The sequence below is a fragment of the Bos javanicus genome, chromosome 16, assembly GCF_032452875.1.
Source record: "Bos javanicus breed banteng chromosome 16, ARS-OSU_banteng_1.0, whole genome shotgun sequence".
Lineage (NCBI taxonomy): Eukaryota > Metazoa > Chordata > Mammalia > Artiodactyla > Bovidae > Bos > Bos javanicus.
In genome coordinates this window covers 45,546,813-45,565,864 of record NC_083883.1, presented here as the reverse complement: position 1 = coordinate 45,565,864, position 19,052 = coordinate 45,546,813, and the positions used below count along the sequence as shown (strand labels likewise).

Below are 19,052 nucleotides of genomic sequence, written 5' to 3'. Positions count from 1 at the left end.
TTTCTGTAAGAGCAATCTACCTCTCAGCAAAGTGAAATTATTAACACTTAGTCATAATCACAAGCAAAAGAAATGAGCAGGAGTGTGTACTCACAACAAATTACATGAAGTATGTATGACACTGGGTAGTAAGATACAGCAAAAACACTACGGTCAACTAGTGAAGACAAAGCCAGATTTAATGGCTGTGGTGAGGGTGTACCAATTCATCTATAACAAAGTGTATGTGAAAAGGAGATAGGGGGGCAGGGTACGTGCAGAAGTCACAGACAATTTTATAATAATTTAGCCTGGCATGCCGCAGTCCACGGGGTCACAAAGAGTCGGACACGACTTGGTGACTGAACGACAACAACCAAGCCAGCACTGCAGCAACTAAGAACAAATAATACATAGCACATTTGTTTAGGATATGACATAAATCTTCAAACCCTAGTCTCAATAAAATTTGAAACCCTAATATTCTATCTGGATATGAATAGAATCTGTCAATAATAATGTTTCTTAAAAAGTTTCCATACTTATGATAATAACAATATTGTCCTTTAATATAAACTAGACTTGCAAGAACCATTTCAATCAGATGAGTTTCCGGGCTGTTCTTCAATGGTGAAGAAAGGTTGGCACATAGCCATCCCCACTCACTGCCCAGGATGCCTTGTGAGCAAAAGCGTAAAGCTAATGGCTAGGATCAGACATGTCACCTGTGACTGTGGACTTCATTTTATTTGGGTAAATTTCCTGTGTCTATGTGGCTTTCAAATGTTGTGTTTCATTAGCAACAAACGTCCAAGTATTTGCCCATATCAATATTTATCTGTTAAATAATCAAACAGAAGTCCTATTTTTTATTAAGTAGTGATAGAAAGGTTTTTCTGCTGTCCTAATATTTTCTGTAGTATCTTTTAATTTAAAAAATAAACCAAAAAAGACCCAGAAGAAAAATTAGGACATGAACTTCAACTTCTTTTATTATGCACATTTACCCTTTCAAAATTTCTCTACAGATACAAGCTAATTACCAAAGAAGAAACAAGCTGGAAAAAAACGTTTAATTGCTCCTCGTATGTAAATATACTGCAAAAATCCTCAAGGATCATTAGTGAGAATGAGTTCTTGCTAGGAATACCTATTAGTGTACTCTACAAAAATCATTAAGGTCAGGATGGGGGCGGGGGGAAGGAAGTTATAGAGAGCAATTAAATAAATAACATATTCACCAGTTCAAAATAATAGAGGAAAGAAAAAAGGAACTGCCCACTAACTCAGCAAACCACACGCCCTGTACATAGTCTTGAGGCCACAGAGCAAATGCTTTGGTGGCTCAGGATTAAAGCATCCACCTGCCAAAGAAGTTGATCCCTGGGTAGGTAAGATCCCCAGAGAAGAAAATGGTAACCCAGTATTCTTGCCTGGGAAATCCCATGGACAGAGGAGTCTAGTGGGCTATGGTCCATGAGGTCAAAAACAGTCGGACACCACTGAGCGACTAAACAACAACAGGGGTCAGCAAATGACAGGCCCACAGGCGATTATCCAGCCCACCTATTTCTGTAAACAAAGCTTTACTGGAACACAACAACACTGTCACAGATGGTCTGTGACCAATATGAGCAGAAGCCACAGAGAAGACAAAACCAAAAACATTTCTTATCTAGCATTTTACCAAGAAAGCTTGCCATCCCTGGGAGCAAAAAGCGCCTGTCAGTAAGTAATAATGTTACTAGTCAGCTACCTAAGCAGTAACACAAAATAAGATGAGGCACTTCTCTGGGAATTGAGCCTCTTTTTCATAAACACCTGTGTGTATAAATATGTAGTTTTAGTTTGTGAGATGTAAAATTTGCCTAGAAAAAAAGCTGACCCAAGCACAAAATGTCTCCAACCAATATCCCGGACACAAAACAGCCCATGCCTTAGAAATCCAGTTAACGACACTGTATTTTATCTCCCTTACAGAGAAAACCCAATTTGAATAAGAAAATGAATTTCTCTAATGAATTAATGACCCTCAGAGATTTTTAATTTGGAGTGATGCATCTATGGAAACAATGATGACAGAGTATGTGACAGTGCTTTAGCACCACCCCCTCTCAAAGACCTAGGAGAAATCTCAAGTTCAGGACCCCAAAGGGCAAAAGCATTATTAAACTCAATAGATGCCCAGGGCATGCACCAGTGGAAGGGAAAGCTAACCAAGTTTCACCTCTCACTGCTTCCATGAGGAGCTAAAAGAGCAAGCTCGTAATCATTTAATTTCCACTGTTGCTCATTTTTAAACAGGCATTTGAATTTTCAAAGACATTCATGTTGCTTCTTGTTAAACCAGATACCTAAAATGATAACCGAAACAATAAGCCAATGGGCAGAAAAAATGCACAGAACTAAAAAACTGGGTAGAATAAAAACCAGTGTGCTAAAATTCCATGACTAAAAGATTTAGATACAAAGGCATTTTGCCTGAAATCTCACTGTTACAAGGTTACTGTCAGAGGAAGGCACTAAGGCCAGCGGCACACCACTTCTCAGTCAGTTACTTATTACAGCGCACAGTCAGCCAACATGACCCCGACAACAACCGGGCCTGCAAAGCAAAGGTGTGACACTGTAATTTTGTAAACAAACATTTCAGTGGATTTTTTTTTTAAATGATGAATCCACTTTTTTTAAAATGACCCATCCTGTTGATGGTTTTCTAGTCCATCTTCCAAAAGAACCCATTCCCATTCCTCTGCTCAACTAACTGCCTTGTGTTCACCAATCACTGTTAGGATAATGACATTTCCTCAAGAAAAGCAGAAAGGCATCTTTTCATCCAACCAAGAAATAAGACCAGAGGTTGTCTGGGTCTCAGCCCTTCTGCCTTTCTCCCCAAACATAAAAGGGCAATGTCTTTCTTTCTTCCGGAGAAAGCAGTATGCTCAGAAGAATTTCAACTGCACTCAAGACAGCTTCATAAAACAAGCTGAAAACCTAGCCTGTGTCCTCGAGATGACAGGACACAGCGCGTACTCTGCAGGCTTCCTCACTAGGGTCGGCCAGTGGACAGAGAATCAGCCTCGCCCCCACCTCTCTTAGGCTCTTGGACAGACTACCACCCACGCCCTGTACTTACTCAACCAGAACCGACTGGACAGAAGCTGGAGCTGTGAACCTGGTCCAGGAAACAGAAAATCAATGACACAAAAAAGCAGCACAATAAAAGATGATGGCAGGAGAAGAGATGGCAGAGAAGAGAAAATAATTAACCACCAGCAGGAGGGCGGTTGCCGGCAGCATGACAGGTGGCACCTGGAAGGCACCCCTGCCCTGCAGCACAGAAACCTGGGGAGCTGGGGGGCTGGGCCGTCATGGCCAGGAGTAGCCGCTCTCTCCGAAGAGTTGACCCCCAGGAGACAGCCTGCGTCCACTGGACCCGTCAGCTTCAGAGGAGCCTCTCCAGGGCAGCCATGCACCCCAAGGCGGGTGCCGTGCGCGGCAGCCACTTCCCATCCTGTCACTGAGGTCAGTCGTGTACTTTTATGCTCTCTTTACAGACTTTCCTCATTAGCTTCCCTCGCCTCTCAACCCTCTCCCCTCTACACAAGATAAAGGGATTCTCTAATCTGATCTGTTTTTCCAGGGACATAGAGTTGTGACTGTTACAAGTGTTCCTTTGCCTTAGCTCACAATTCTGCAACAAGGACTAACATCTCTCAACATGGCTTCATCCAGCTAACCAGGCTCTTTCTGAGACTGAATAAAAAATCTTTATAAACGGTTCTGTCTCCACCAAGAGGATATAAATATATTTAATATAAGTATTAAATAAAAATATATAAAACCAAAATATACTTTGGTTTTTCAAAACCACCAATTTTGAGAAACTGAAGCAGAGTCTTATCTCCTCTCAGACAGACTGCAGAAGGGCAGAAGGCATCGAACTTCACCCAGGTTCCCACCCCACAGATGAGTTCAATGGCACAGTCCTCTTGTGCATCCAGAGGACGAAGCCACATCAGCAACCCAGTCTGCTGGATATGGCAAAGGGCCACCCATGAGAGCTCTGCCTCATGCCCTGGCCTTTGCATTATCCTGGGACCAGGGACACTGCCAGCGCTAACAAGAGAACCAGGGCAGGTTTCTTTTTTCCCTCCCTGAAGCTCACAATATGGGGCTGCATTCTTTTCCACCACTTTGTTTTCAGATGGTTGCTTGTTTGTCAGCCACCTAGTAATTAATATCCCCCTTCTCATTAAAAAGGCTTCCCTGATGGCTCAGTAAACTACCTCTAAAAAACAAGTCAATTTCTTATATAATTTTCTTCGTAAGGGAAGAATACAAAATTCAGCATTCATTAATCAATGTGTCAGGCTGACCTAACAAGCTAGAGGCATTTGACGTTTGCTAAGAGTATCACTAAAACAATCCAGGAACCACCTGCTCACAGCTACAAAAGAGAAAACAGAACAAACAAGGTTTTGAAAACATGTGAATATATCCCCACCACTTTGTTTAATAACTCCAAAAGACACAAAACCACTTAGGCAGAAGCAAATCACAAATCTATTCAAGAGCACTGTAAAGTGGAAGGGAATTATCCAAAGGGCTCCACCACCAACGGAATAATTTTAACACAAAATGCCTAGCAAATAAATACCCCAATGTTGCCAGCAGATCACCAGCAGAGGCAAATCCCAGATAATGAAACAATGTTGGAAGGGCTATTTTTTAATAATTTAGCTCATCAAGGAGTGAGTATTGATTCTTGTCTTTAACAAACAGAAGGAGAGAGTGTTATCTTCAGCCATTCAGCTCAGGGATGACATCAGGAATTTAATCACAGTCCCTCTTCTGTGATGCAATCCTTAAACTGTCACCCCTGTATTTTCTGTCACTCCTCATCCATTTCTAGAGAATTCCTAGTCTCATGGATGTGTCTTCCCCACTTAACCCACAGGACCCATAGTAGCATTTCAAGTTTACAGATTAAGCATAACTATCATCATTTGCCAACTGTTTTTCTTTAAAATAATTTTAACAGTGCATCAGGTATCTTTGTGAATTCTGATCTTGGGAACAAATCTGCTAAATCTCTTAAGAAGAGACTGATATTCAATCATCATGGTTAGTGTACTGATGTCTGGACATCTGTAGACACTTTAATACATCCAAGATGCTACTAACAGAAGGAAAAACCGGAAGGAAGCAGTATAGGTATCAACCCCTATGTCCCCATTCCAACACAGAAGGACATAAAGTCCCTAAACTTCCAGGAAAATTTAACCAAATAATAAATTTGGTGGTAATGCTACATTTAAGGGTATTCCTGCATCTTTATGTACCAGGAAAATACTCAAAACCAAAACAAAATTTAGACTGAAAACAAGCCGGCAATTTCCAATTGAAGTACAAATCCAACTGCTCCTATCTCAGACAGAATGTCCCACATTCCAGTTATAATATATCCCAGGGCTCCCCTAATGCCACTCAGCTTTAACTGTGTTGCTACGGACAGCAAGCCCCACCTTCCACCCTGGGTGTTAGCCTGGGAGTCAGAGTGGATATGATACCAAAGCACCTCTCCAGGATTCTCTGGATCAAGGCTCTATGATCCCAAGGGCTGCAGCCATCCAAGGTCACCACACACATCTTCCATTAGGGGACCCCAAGGCATTTTACAGCTGCCTTTTTAGGTCCTTCTGCTTTCCATCCAAACTATAAATTGTTACAAGGCCCTGGGGCAGTGCAGCAGCAGCAGGCTCCATTCTATTAGGGCCTCAAGGAAGGGCAGAGGTGTCAAGAGGCTAGAATCAAGGGCTGCTGCTGCTGCTGCTGCTAAGTCGCTTCAGTTATGTCCAACTCTGTGCGACCTCATAGACAGCAGCCCACCAGGCTCCCCTGTCCCTGGGATTCTCCAGGCAAGAATACCGGAGTGGGTTGCCATTTTCTTCTCCAATGCATGAAAGAGAAAAGTGAAAGTGAAGTCGCTCAGTCGTGTCCGACTCTTAGCGACCCCATGGACTGCAGCCTACAGCAACCCAAAAACAACAACGCCTCCCTCTCTGCAGCAATGAATCCCTTTTCTGTTGTAAGATCACAGTAGTGAAAGTGTGAAAGTCGCTCAGTCATGTCTGACTCTTTGTGATCCCATGGACTGTATAGTCATGGCCAGGCCAGAATACTGGAGTGGGTAGCCTTTCCATTCTCCCGGAGATCTTCCCAACCCAGGTATCAAACCCAGGTCTCCCTCATTGCAGGCCGATTCTTTACCAGCTGAGCTATAAGGGAAACTCTCCTCTAATGAAGATTCCAAGAGCCAAAGCCAGCATCATAGATCAGACACCAAATAAAAACACAGTAAAACATCCTCACCCTATGTTAGCTGAAAACCTGATACACGCCTATGTAAAGGTGTATGCTATATGCAATGCACAAGCCCATGAGAATTAGAGCAGGTGAGGAAAGAAGTTAAACTTGAGCCGTATACTGTTATCTAATCACTAAAACTATACCCAGAAATATTCTCCTGGTCCCACAACTCTCTCTTATTTTTAGGGGAAGCGGCAAGCAAACCAGAAAGATCCCCAACAATCACTTGTTTCTAAAAAATACAAGCATGCAAACGATGTTTCCCTGCCTAGTGCCAGTCTCTTGACTGTATTAAATGCTACACTTCATGTCAATGTTCCCATTCAGTCACATTTAATATATTCCTTTTTATGTCTCTATTTATCTGATAAAAAGTAATAGTAATGTGCATGCTTAGTCGCTCAGTCATGTCCAGCTCTTTGCGACCCCACGGACTGAAGCTCTCCAGGCGCTTCTGCCCATGGGATTTCTCAGGCAAGATTACTGGAGGGGTTGCCATTTCCTCGTTCAGGGGAACTTCCCAACCCAGGGATCGAGCCCACATCTCGGTATTGGCAGGCAGACTTTTTTTTACCATCGGAGCCAATAAGGAAGCCTAATAATAATGTGCTTTTGTCCTATCTTGTAAATGAAGCAAATTATTAATTCCATGGTTAAGAAGCTTCCTGGAGCCAAGAACTGCTCTGAGCACTGCAAACAAAAAGATGAGTGCAACACAACCCTTTGATTGAGGGGGCTGGGGGCCAAAGTGGGCAGCTGCCACACTGCTCAACTTGTGGCATCCTAGTTTGCTGACCAGGGACTGAACCGTGTTCTCCGCAGTGGAAGTTCTAACCACTGGCTGCCAGGGAATTACCGACAGCCCCTTGACCAAGTGCCAAAACAACTGACCACGCAGTTGACCCTTGAACAACACGGGTATGAACTGCACTGAACTGTGTGGATCCATGCATATGCAGGACTTTATCAAAAGACATACAGTCAGTCGTCCATGTCTAAGGATGTGGAATCGTAGATACAAAGGGCTGATGCTGGGATCTGAGTGTCCAGGATGCTGGTGTCTGAGGCGGGTCCCGGAGCCAGTTTCCCATAGATCCCTTGGGGACACTGGACATACAGAGAAGCCCCACATGGTGTCAGGGACACTACCTGACGGACTCTCTCAGAGAGGAGCAAGAGAGGGGAGGCTGGAAGCAGGACAGGGCTAACTCATTTTCATTTCAATGTGTACCTTAAACTTTTTAACATGATTTTGACTCTGAATGTTTACATACAATTAAAAACTAAGTAGTTCCACTGGGGAGTGGGTTGAATTGGGAGACTGGGCAAATATACACTTCTGCATAAAATAGATAACTAATAAGAAATTTCTGTAGAGCACTGGGAACTCTACTCAGTGTTCTGTGGTGACTCAAATGGGAAGGAAATCCAAAAAAGAGGAAATATATGCATACATACAGTTGTCACTTTGCTGTACAGTAGAAACTACACAACACTGTAAAGTAACTATACACCAATAAAAATTAATTAAAAAAAACAGGGGTATACTATTAATAGATAAACCTAGGTAAAGGTTGTATGTGCTAATTTTACTATTAATATTCACGATACTTATTTGTATATCTGAAATTATCTAAAAATAAAAGGGAAAAAAGTAAAGTATCAAATACAAACAACCTTCCCTCCCAAAACAACTAGACAGTACTAGTATAACTATCACAAGCTAAGCATGTCAATAAAATAAACCTAACATGCCACAGTGGTGCCAGGTAAGGGCAAAGTCACAACATGGCAGCTACACTTTAAGACTTAAACAGGTTTTTCACAAGAGAAAAACTAAGTCACCACAAGGAACCCAGTAATCTAAATGTCATACACCATCCCCTAGCCCCCAATAATCTGGATAATAAGCAATCAGTAACAAATTTATGTCACAAGTGGCTGTTTCATTTCAGCAAAATACCATCAAATAATAATACCATCAAACTACTTCTATCAAATTAATATTGGCAGTTAGAATTTCATTGGTTTTCTAAGTTCGGTTTGAATTTATTTATAAATTGTCCTTTAATGTTGTTTTAGGGATATAATTTGTGTGCTGGGGGAGGTAGGAAATTAAGTCATATGGGAGAACCACAAAAACAAAATTTTAAGAGCATAAAACACTGAAGTTTAAGAAACACTAAGGGATCCTGGAACTGCACCAGAAGTTCTGCATCCTACACAGGACACCATCGGCTCTGCGTCCACAGCAGTCACTGGGGGCAGACATCCATGGGCTAAAGTTGGCTGCCCATCACAATATCCTGGGGAGCGCCTGGAAAAACTGTGCATTCCTGGGCCTCGCTCCAGAACTACTGAAGTAATATTCTGGCTTTACAAGTGAGGAAACCAAGGTGCAGAGAGAGGAAGTAACTTGATCACTAGTAAACGCTGCCAACATGAATCAAACCAACACCATTATTTCAACACACACACTATATATATAAAATCATGATATATTACTTCTAAGCAGCTTTCCTCTCTTCTAGAGTGTAAAAAATGGAACAAAATACCATCACAGGTTTTTCCTCTTTCTACAAAAATAATGAAAATTCATAAAGTCCTTGTATTGCTAAAAATGGAAAGACCCTAAGGGCTCAAATGTTCTGAGGGCTTCCTCCTCTCCCTTCCCACTTCTTAGTCTCTCCTTTTCTTTCTTTCACTTTACTCAAAAATCCCATGTCTGAGTTAATGATAGGTAAATTCTAGTGTATTTTTCAATGACAGAGTTTGAGGGAAAACAGAATAAGAGTCCATTCCATAATCACCACAATGATTCAGGCAAAAAATAAAATAGGTGCTAATACTGCATGCATGTGCATGGTCAGTCATGTCCAACTCTTTTCAACCCCATGGACGGTAGCTCACCAGGCTCTTCTGTCTGTGGAATCTTCAAGGCAAGAATACTGGAGTCGGTTGCCATTTCCTACCCCAGGGGAGATGTTAATATTAGTGGGTGAAAATTCGATGGCAAACAGGACATTTACTGCATGCACTCTTTCTAACCCAGATATCAAACTCATGTCTCTTGCATCTCCTGCATTGGCAGGTCAATTCTTTACCACGGCGCCACCTGGGAAGTCCTGGCAACCCGCTCTAAAATTCTTGCCTGGAAAATTCCAAGGACAGAGGAGCCTGATGGGCTACAGTCCATGGGGCCACAAAAGTTGGACAGGACTGAACAACCGGGCACACACACACAGGATATTTACATGGTCTCAAAGTTTCTCCCTATAAATTACTTCTTATTTACAAACGGTAAGTTAGTAACTCACCCAAGTGATCAAAGTTCCCATTACCAATAATGTGACAGATTAGCATCATCTGTCCTCTGATGTAAGAGACTCAGAGCACAATATAGACAGCTCTGCCAAAATTAATGCATAACCAAAATCAAATAACTAGGAAGCAAGGAACTATGGAAAACTGAGCTGGACTCTTTAAAAACACATCAATGTCATGAAAGGCAAAGAAAGACTAAGGAACTGCTTCCGATTAAAGGAGACTACAGAGACACGGTAAACAGATGTGTAATGCTGGTCTGGATACTAGGCCAGAAAAGCAAATTGCTGTAGAGGGCATTATCGGGACGCACGACAAAATGTGACTGTCTACAGATTCGCTCAGTATTGTATTGCTGTCAGATTTTCTGATTTTGATAACTATATAGTCGCTTTATAAACGAATGTCCTTGTTCTTACAAAATGAATACACACCTAAGTCTTTAGGAGTAAACAGTCAAGATGTCTGCATTTTACTCTCAATTTAGAGCAATGTAATAGAGTAGCAAGCCCAGAAATAGATCTACATATAGTCAACTGATGCTTAACAAAGGTGCAAAAAGCAATGCAATAGAGAAAAGAAAATTTTTTCAACAAATGGTGCTAAACAACTGGACATACATGTGCCAAAAAAAAAAATAATAACCTAGACACAAAAATCAACTCAAAATGGGTAACAAACCTAAATGTGAAATGTAAACTACAAAATCCTAGAAGAAGAAAACACAGAATGAAATTTAGATGACCTTGGGTTAGAAGATCACTTGCTAGATTCAACAGTAAAGGCATAACCCATGAAGGAAAGAACTGATAGATTAAAAAAAAAACCTCTGCTCTATAAAAGACACTGTCAAGACAAGAAAAATACAAGCCACAGACTGCAAAAGACACGTCTCAGAACTGTTATCCAGAATACACAAAGAACTCCTGCGTGTGTGTTAAGTCACTTCAGTTGTGTCAAACTCTTTGCGACCCCATGGACTGTAGCCCACCAGGCTCCTCTGTCCATGGGATTCTCCAGGCAAGAATACTGGAGTGGGCTGTGATGCCCTCCTCCAGGGGATCTTCCTGAACCAGGGATCAAACCCAAGTCTCTTATGTCTCCTGCACTGGCAGAAGGGTTCTTCACCAGTAGCGCCACCTGGGAAACACAAAGAACTCTGAACACTCAACAATAAAAAATAAACAGTATGATTTCAAAACGGACCAGACAGCCTAACAAAAGATACTCCACACAGCATGTCATCAAGAAAATGCCAATTTAAACAACAGTGAGATACCACCAACACACCTAATAGAATGGCCAAAATCCAGACCAACATCACCAAATGTTGCTGAGGATGTGGAGCAACAGGAACTTTCCATTCATTGCTGCTAGGAATGCAGACTCGTATGGCTACTTTGAAAAACAGTGTGGTTGTTTCTCAGAAAATTGAACATACTCTTGCCATACAATCCTGCAATTAGGCTCCCAAAGGAGTTGAAAATTTATGTCCACACAATACCCTGCTGCTAGAGCAACTTTATTCATAACTGCTAAAACTTGGAAAAAGGATGCCATCTTCTTCAGTAGATGAAAGGATAAATAAACTGTGGTCCATCCAAACAATGGAATTTTGTTTATTGTGAAAAAGAAACTGTTATGCATGACTTCTCATGTCTTTACATGGAGGAATCTTGAGTGCATACTTCTAAATGAAAGGAGCAAACATGAAAAGGCTACATCCTGTATGATTCCAACCATATGACATTCTGGAAAAGGTAAAACTAAGGAGAGAGCATAGAGATCAGCGGTTGCCACGGGTTAGGACGAAAGGGAGAGCTGAACAGGCGAAGCACAGAGGGCTGTCAGGGAAGTGAAACCACTCTGTGTGAAGCTGACAGTGGATACACGGCGTCGGAAACTTGTCCAAACGCAAAGAACATACGACACACTAAAAGTGAACCTAAAGCTAACTATGCACTTTGGATGATACTGATGTGGAGATTCATTGACTGTAATTGTATGTACCACTCTCGTAGGAGTATTGCTAATGGGGGAGGTTATTCATGTATGGGGTCTTGCCAGGTGGCACGAGTGGTAAAGAACCCGCCTGCCAACAGAGCAGACATAAAGAGATGCAGGTTCGATCCCTGGGTCAAGAGGATCCTCTGGAGGAGGGCATGGCAACCTACTCCAGTATTCTTGCCTGGAGAATCCCACGGACAGAGGAGCCTGGCAGGCTACAGTCCATGGGGTTGCAAAGAGTTGGACACGACTGAAGCGACTTAGCACACATGCACGCATTCACATATTGGGTAGGAGGTGTATGGGAAATCTCTGTACCTCCCACTCAATTTTTGCTGTGATCCTAAAACTGCTCTGAAAAATAAAGTCTATTTACAAGGAATAAAAAAAGGAAAAAATGATAAGCATCTGCCATTCGATCTAACAGTACAACAGGAGATCAAAGATAAAAATAGAAAATGCTAACTTAGAGGAATTAGGCATAACAACTTTCAGATTCTGGAAAGGATTGATTAACCTTAGGTGAGTTACTTAATCTTTACACCAGGCACTTAGAAAAGCTGAAGACCTTGATATTTATTTGAAACGCTGTCACTAAAAATACTATGATATCCTAAAATGAGGGATAACACTACAAACAAAGTTAAGCTAGACAAACTGCACACTTTACCTACATGTCCTGAAACGTGTCTTAGTAAAACTGCTTCCAGAGAACTTGGAAAGCCTGGGCACACCACATATTTGCTTATACATTTTTCAAACAGCATGAAATAGCCCTTAAAAGAAGTTAAAGGGTCTCACAGTGCCTGTAAGTAACCAAGGGTGATGCATTATCCCTGAAAGAAGGGAGAGCTCAATAAAACTTAAAAGTAACCATTACATTTCATACAGATCTATGGTAGCAAAGACTGCTTAAACAGTGGAAGTGTTTTTTTTTTTAACTTTACAATATTGTATTGGTTTTGCCAAATGGGAAGTGTTTTAAAATCCTGCTGCTAAATCACTTCAGTCATGTCCGACTCTGTGTGACCCCACAGATGGCAGCCCACCAGGCTCCCTCGTCCCTGGGATTCTCCAGGCAAGAACACTGGAGTGGGTTGCCATTTCCTTCTCCAATGCATGAAAGTGAAAAGTGAAAGTTAAGTTGCTCAGTCGTGTCCGACTCTTAGCGACCCCATGGATTGCAGCCTACCAGGCTCCTCCGTCCGTGGGGTTTTCCAGGCAAGAGTACTGGAGTGGGGTGCCATTGCCTTCTCCGTTAAAATCCTAAGGCTATTCCAATATATGTTCTGAAACTGTGGCTCGAGGCCTCTTTTGTATAAAAGGAGCAGATGAGTATATGGAAGATAGCCTTAAGAACAAAGTAGCTGGCCTGCAGCTTCTAAGGGACAGCAGGGCGTGGAAATAACAGCTTCAAAGGAGAGGAATTCACCTGGAAGTGGGTATGTGCTCACTAACACTGGTCAACTGGGTGTTTTAAGAATTTTTTAACTTGTTACGTTAAAATTCAACAGCTAGTAATCATCTTTCATTCAGGGTAGACAGGCATCTGTACTGGCATTTTTTCTGAAAATCTGGTTCTAACACTTTTACCACAGTCAAACATAAAAGGCTTATTTGGGGAATGCTTAAGGCAACTGAAGAAAATACAGTAAACTCTGAAAAAGCAGGATATCCTTAAAACCTCCTATAGGGCAAAACAAGCTACCAGACGACAACTCTTTGTAAGCATCAAGCAGCTAAGAAATGGAATTGTGTGCTCAGGCCCTCAGTCATGTCTGAGTCTTTAGTGACTCCAAGGACTGCAGCCCCACAGGCATCCTCTGTCCATGGAATTTTCCAGGCAAGAATACTGGAGTGGGTTGCCATTTCCTACTCCAGGGAATGTTCCCAACTCAGGGATGGAACTTGTGACTCTTGCATCTCTTCCACTGGCTTTACTTTTAAAACAGCATTTTATGATAAATATTTACTTTCAATTATTAAATGGTACCCCAGACCGCAAGTATGTGAAGCCTGTTGTGGAGGCCATCTGGGGAAAGCTACATAAAAGAGCAGCAGTGTGCCTCAGCACACAGTGACTGCTCCACGTTAGTTTACCTCCTTAGCAAGCAGTTAGCTGGTTTGAGGGTTGTCTGTTTGTCTTTTAGGGTTTTAATTATAGTCTTTATTTGGAAAATAGCCTCAATTAAAGACATTTTTTCATTTTTATGTCATTTTAAAGGTTACTTTCCTGATTCGAGGTTTCAATCGACCCATACCTCAAGAGACTTTAGAGAATGGCAGTTTTTAAACTTAATTTTTAAATTTTAGGAATCTGATTATCATTCATAGTTGAAAAATATAAATTCTCTCCAGGAAAATGCATGTGTGTGTAAGACTTTGCAAGCAATTTCAGGAAGTTCACAGACCCTCTTAAACTCAACAAAACCATCTAGGGACCTAGGGACTTTAAGAATATCCAAAAAACCAATCAATTATTTAAACCTGAATTTGTACAATAAAACTATGTGATAAGAGATACTGCTTAATGAATGCTTATTATATGCTCGACATCATGCAAAGCAATTTAATGAATTATTTCAATCACCTTTGCAACAGCCCTTTGCGATCAGTGGTAGTAGCATACCTGTTTATGAGTGAGAAAACTAAGGGTCAGATGGTTAGTTAACGTGTCCATGTGACACAGGAGCTCATCAAGACAAAAATCTGTTCTCTGAAGGATAATGCACCAAAAACAAAACTAGTAGCTAAAAAAAAATAATGACTTGGTTTGATCATTCACCCATCAAAGAACATATAGGCTGTTTGCAGTATTTTTCTATTGTGAATAAAGTTGCTGTGAATATTTTCTTTAATGACATAAAATAGCTCGACCCACTGTCCAAACATGGTCATATTTGTAACAATATCTGTTAGCTACTCCACAGAGGTCTTAAATGCACAAAAAGGTAAGAGTAAAGAATAAAAATACTAAGTAACTAAATATCCTAGTGAGGAGCACTGAACTTCCAGTGAGGAGAGGACAGGTATGCCTGCCAAGCACTCCAGCCTGCAGAGCCACACCTACCACAGTGGACGTGAACGTGCATTCAAGTCCCCTTTAAATGGCTGCACCTCTCTGCTCTGGACAGAGCCTATGTCGCGCAAATTAAACACCAATATGCGGAGCAGCTAGGGGTGCAGATCATCTCTGACAAGTCTGGGGAGGATCTGGACAACGCTTCCTTTGACTTCTCACCTCCCTCCCCACCCCACCAGTAAATCAGTACTTTTTGCTAGAAGGCATCCGAGCTAACAGATTCTCAGGAATGAGTAAAAATGTTGCCTTTCCGACACAGATGCTTTTAAAATGAACAGATAAAAATTAATAAAAATTAAACCTTATGAGTTGATGCCATCATCAGTATAGAAACAGAGATCACAGATACCTGAATATGCAAAGAAAAGTTAAATTATGATGCAATCAATGCTATCCTATAAAAACTAAATTAACAAAAATAGTCTATTAGAGAAGACATCTGGTGTATCATGGCAGGAAACGTTAATGATATTGTCTGCAGCCCTGTAATCAATTTTTTCTCCCAGCAGCTCTCTCATTACAGTGTATCAGATCTGTAGGCCTGCAGAATTTATGGGAGCTCCACACATGGAGGGGAGTTTTGCCAACTGGATCCGATTCAGATCCAGCTCAAATGACTTTGGCAGCATGAAGCGTTGTTAAAGAACAATCAATACGTTAGCTTTACACAGTGTTGTCTTGACTGAAAAAAGATCTGTCATCTTACTACAGAATCTTCTCCAGCTTCCACAGGATGGTATCTGAGTGTACCATCGATCATGGACTTAATTAAATTCCTGGTGGACATAATATTTTTACTGTTAAAAATTTAAATAAATTAATACTAGGTATCACTAATGCTAATATAAAAAGTTTACCAAAAATCAATGTTATTATGGGCAAAACCTTAAATCCATTCAGCAAATCCTGGTTAGTGAGTATTGCAATAAATGAAACAGTCTAACAATGACATCCACACTGATTAGAGAATATAGTATTGGTCTAAAAGATAAAAACCATTTCATACACTCACATACATAAACAAGATGGTAATTGGTAAAGGCTGGAGCTTCTGAAATAGGCAAGTCGGGACTGCTAATTTGTTCGTTAAGATGCCAATATCTCTCCAGGGATTAAAATTAGATTTTTATCCACTACACTGGGTTTTATCTTCCATTGTGATTGACTATTATATATGAGGAATTTCAAGGCTTCCATAATATGAACCTTTTTTCTGGTCTAATTCTTGATAAATTACAGTAGCAACTATCTAAACATGAAAATGTTGTTTTGACAATTATTCCTGATTTTATTACAATTATTTATTCCCCATCTCCATTGTCTTGGTCCTCCTTCATTTCATGCACGGGTGACAGCCCTAGCCTCCTAATTGGAACTTTCACAATCTTTCCCCCACTTCACACTGCTACCCAATGAATCTTCTTAAGCAGTGATCGGCTTGCTTGGAATGAAAAAGCCTGCAAAGGCTCTCTTTGGCCCAGCACATACAATCTTGCCTTTTCTGACCTTCTTCAGTCCGGCCCCATGTCTGCCTCCCAGGACCCACTAACCTGTGCTCTTCTTTGACATTCTGCAGTCATCTTCTCACAACTCTTGGCTTCACCAGGCTCAATGCCTATGCTGCTTATAGGGACAGGCTGGCATGCACACGTGCAGGGCTCCTCCACTCTGCCCGCCCCATGTTACCAGTGTATCAGAAACACACCCTGCTCCTCAATACCTACCTTCCTTCCCAAAGCTTTCCCAAGTGCTGCTACAGCCCATTTGGAGTGCTCTCTTCTCTGAGTCTCAAGGTACTAATATTCTACAGGGAAAGCGAATGAGTCATCACATAGTGCCAGTATCCTGAATCATGTGAGTACGTGTGGTGACTACTCTCTTGTTATTTTCTAATTCAGCATGAGTATGAGCCCCCTGGTGAGATCACATAAAACAAAAGACAGGTCTCAAACTTCTTTCGTGATTAACAGCAGTCAATCAGAACAAGAAGCACCAGTCTTTCAGAAAACTTTAGCATCCTCATAAAAGAAGGAAAACGAACACAGCTGTGTACACACAGCTCTCAGAGAAGGTAAGACACGAAAATAACCCTCGTGGACCACTAACACCAGGCCCTGTGCTCCAAGGGATACAGCGCTAAAGACATTTCATCCTGCTCTGCCTCACAGCAGGCCCCGCATCACCACCAGGGAACAGAGGATTTCCAGGGCACAGCTGAGAGCACCACCTCTACACGTCAACACAAGCCTGTCACACACTGATTCTATATCTGGCGTTGCAGAAAAGCCCAGCTACCTCTGCACAACACTCTACCAAACATCCCCCAGGAGGGCAGCACCCCACACAGTTCAGCGCCACCAGCCACAAGTCCCAGGGATCCTGGGGAATGGCACACTCCATACGTGGACCCACTTACCCCCTTTTCCCCCATTTCAGTTGCCAACATCCATACTCGCTGCTGATTGCCAGCTCCTGCTCCTTGCAGCAGCCCAGCGTGCTCTCTGCTGGTGCCAGAGTCCCCTACACCACCACCCCCCAGCGTCTGGAACTGTCCTAGAGGGGTAAGGCAAGTCCCGTATTTGCTTCCTCTGTGCATGTACTTGTTACTCCTTTAAAAACACAGACAATACAGCACATTTTTAAAGGGGCTCTGGGGAGGGAGGCAATGATCCTATTTTATACCCTATGGGATATAAAATATTGATAGCTTTTAAAAACGGGATTCTCCTTACCCCTACAGGCCCTCGCCCGGCTTCAGAAAGATGCTGTGGTGGCTGTGATGCCACCGGCAGAGAGCATGCTGGGGGGTCACACAAAGCAGGAGTTGGAGATCTGCAACAGGCCTGGGAGTTGTGGACCTAAAAGAGAAAACAGTCTTCAGTTAACATGCCTGATGTCCCCTCAGACCCTGGTTATTAGGGGCACGCAGCACACAGCAGGTTTCTGCACAAATCCTTTAGCAGATGGTCTCCAAAATCTCAGAGAATCTGTTCTACCACTCAAGGTAAACTTTGCGCATCCATCAAAGCTGTTTCTCACTCCGGCGTGAACTAATGTATGACCCTCTGGCTCCACGCTTTCGTGTGGGCCTGTCGTAAGGCAGTATGGTGTGTGCCCCTCGAAATAACCAAGTTAAGATGTGACACAGTGTCAAAGTGCAGTGACAGTGGCATGCTTTGCTTATAATAGAAACAAAAATGCAACGGTGTCAGATAAACACAACTATAAAATGAACCACAAGCGGACAAACTGAGCTTTCAGAAGAGTTTTCTAAGGACAGATGTTAGAGGCATAAGACACATACTTCATAAGGAAATGCTCAAGGTATGGGGGAGTGGGGGGCCTCAAGAGAGATCCTACCGTTTTCTCAAAGTCCTAGTTTCATTTTGTAAAGCTGAAGACAGAGGCTTAACACCAGAAAAAAAGACAACACCCTTCAAACAAGCTTGAGTTTGCTCACAATGCCCACAGGGTGAGTATAATGAACAGGCTGGAGCATAAAGTTCAAGAAAGACATTATGTCTTTTAGGAGCCAAACCAGTTTGGTGCATATCATACATATGTCTTTCTTTTCGCCCCCAAGAAACATTCAAAACCAACAAAAGATTAGGGAGCAACTTCTGAAAGCCAGCACAGTCCTGGTTAAGTATCACAAAGATAGCTCAGGTAATAGTTTGAACATGTTCCTTTTTTGAATACTCTAGGGAATATATAAGATTTCCAAAAACTTAACCAATCCAATTTCATGTAGTTTTTAATGAACTAAAAAACCCCATAAAATCCAAATACTTAAGCAAATCTCAACTCTTAAAACTGCTTAGAAATTACAGGTAAGCCAACTTTTCATATTAAATCATTTTTAGGGAGTCCTATTACACATAATTCCTTTCAAGAAGAAAAGAAACTCTAACAGCTTCTTATAGTCCAAGATTTTAATATGCTCCGTAAACTATTTATTCTTTTTAAATGTCTCTGAAAACAAACAAAAGGACAAATCCCAAGAAAAAGAACTAATACGGGGAATGTCTTTATCATGATGCTTTTCTTACTCTTCAGATGACCCTCCAGAGGACCCTGGGCTCCCACACAGTATGCTTTCTGGGCAGTCAGTCTCTGACCATACTGCCCTGGGGACGCTATATAAATGATCTCTGTGAACATCAAGTGTTAGTAGCCATAATCACCTCCCTCCTGCCCATACCAACACTGCAAGTTTCAAATCAAAGATTCAACTGGGCACTAGGATGTGCAGTACAGTCAAGAATTTTTAATGTAAGCAACAAATCAA

General features: G+C 41.8%; 1 protein-coding gene across 5 annotated transcripts in view; it reads right to left on the bottom strand.

Moving 5' to 3' along the window:
- RERE (arginine-glutamic acid dipeptide repeats) overlaps nucleotides 1-19,052 on the bottom strand; it is a 416,914-nt gene that overhangs the window by 203,031 nt on the left and 194,831 nt on the right. For 4 of the 5 annotated variants that reach the window (XM_061382835.1, XM_061382834.1, XM_061382837.1 and 1 more), the window contains exon 4: nucleotides 17,497-17,622. The exons of the other annotated variant lie outside the window; for it this stretch is intronic. In XM_061382835.1, coding sequence (XP_061238819.1) covers nucleotides 17,497-17,622 — 126 coding nt within the window. The remainder of the gene's footprint in view (nucleotides 1-17,496; nucleotides 17,623-19,052) is intronic. 5 annotated transcript variants of the gene reach the window in all.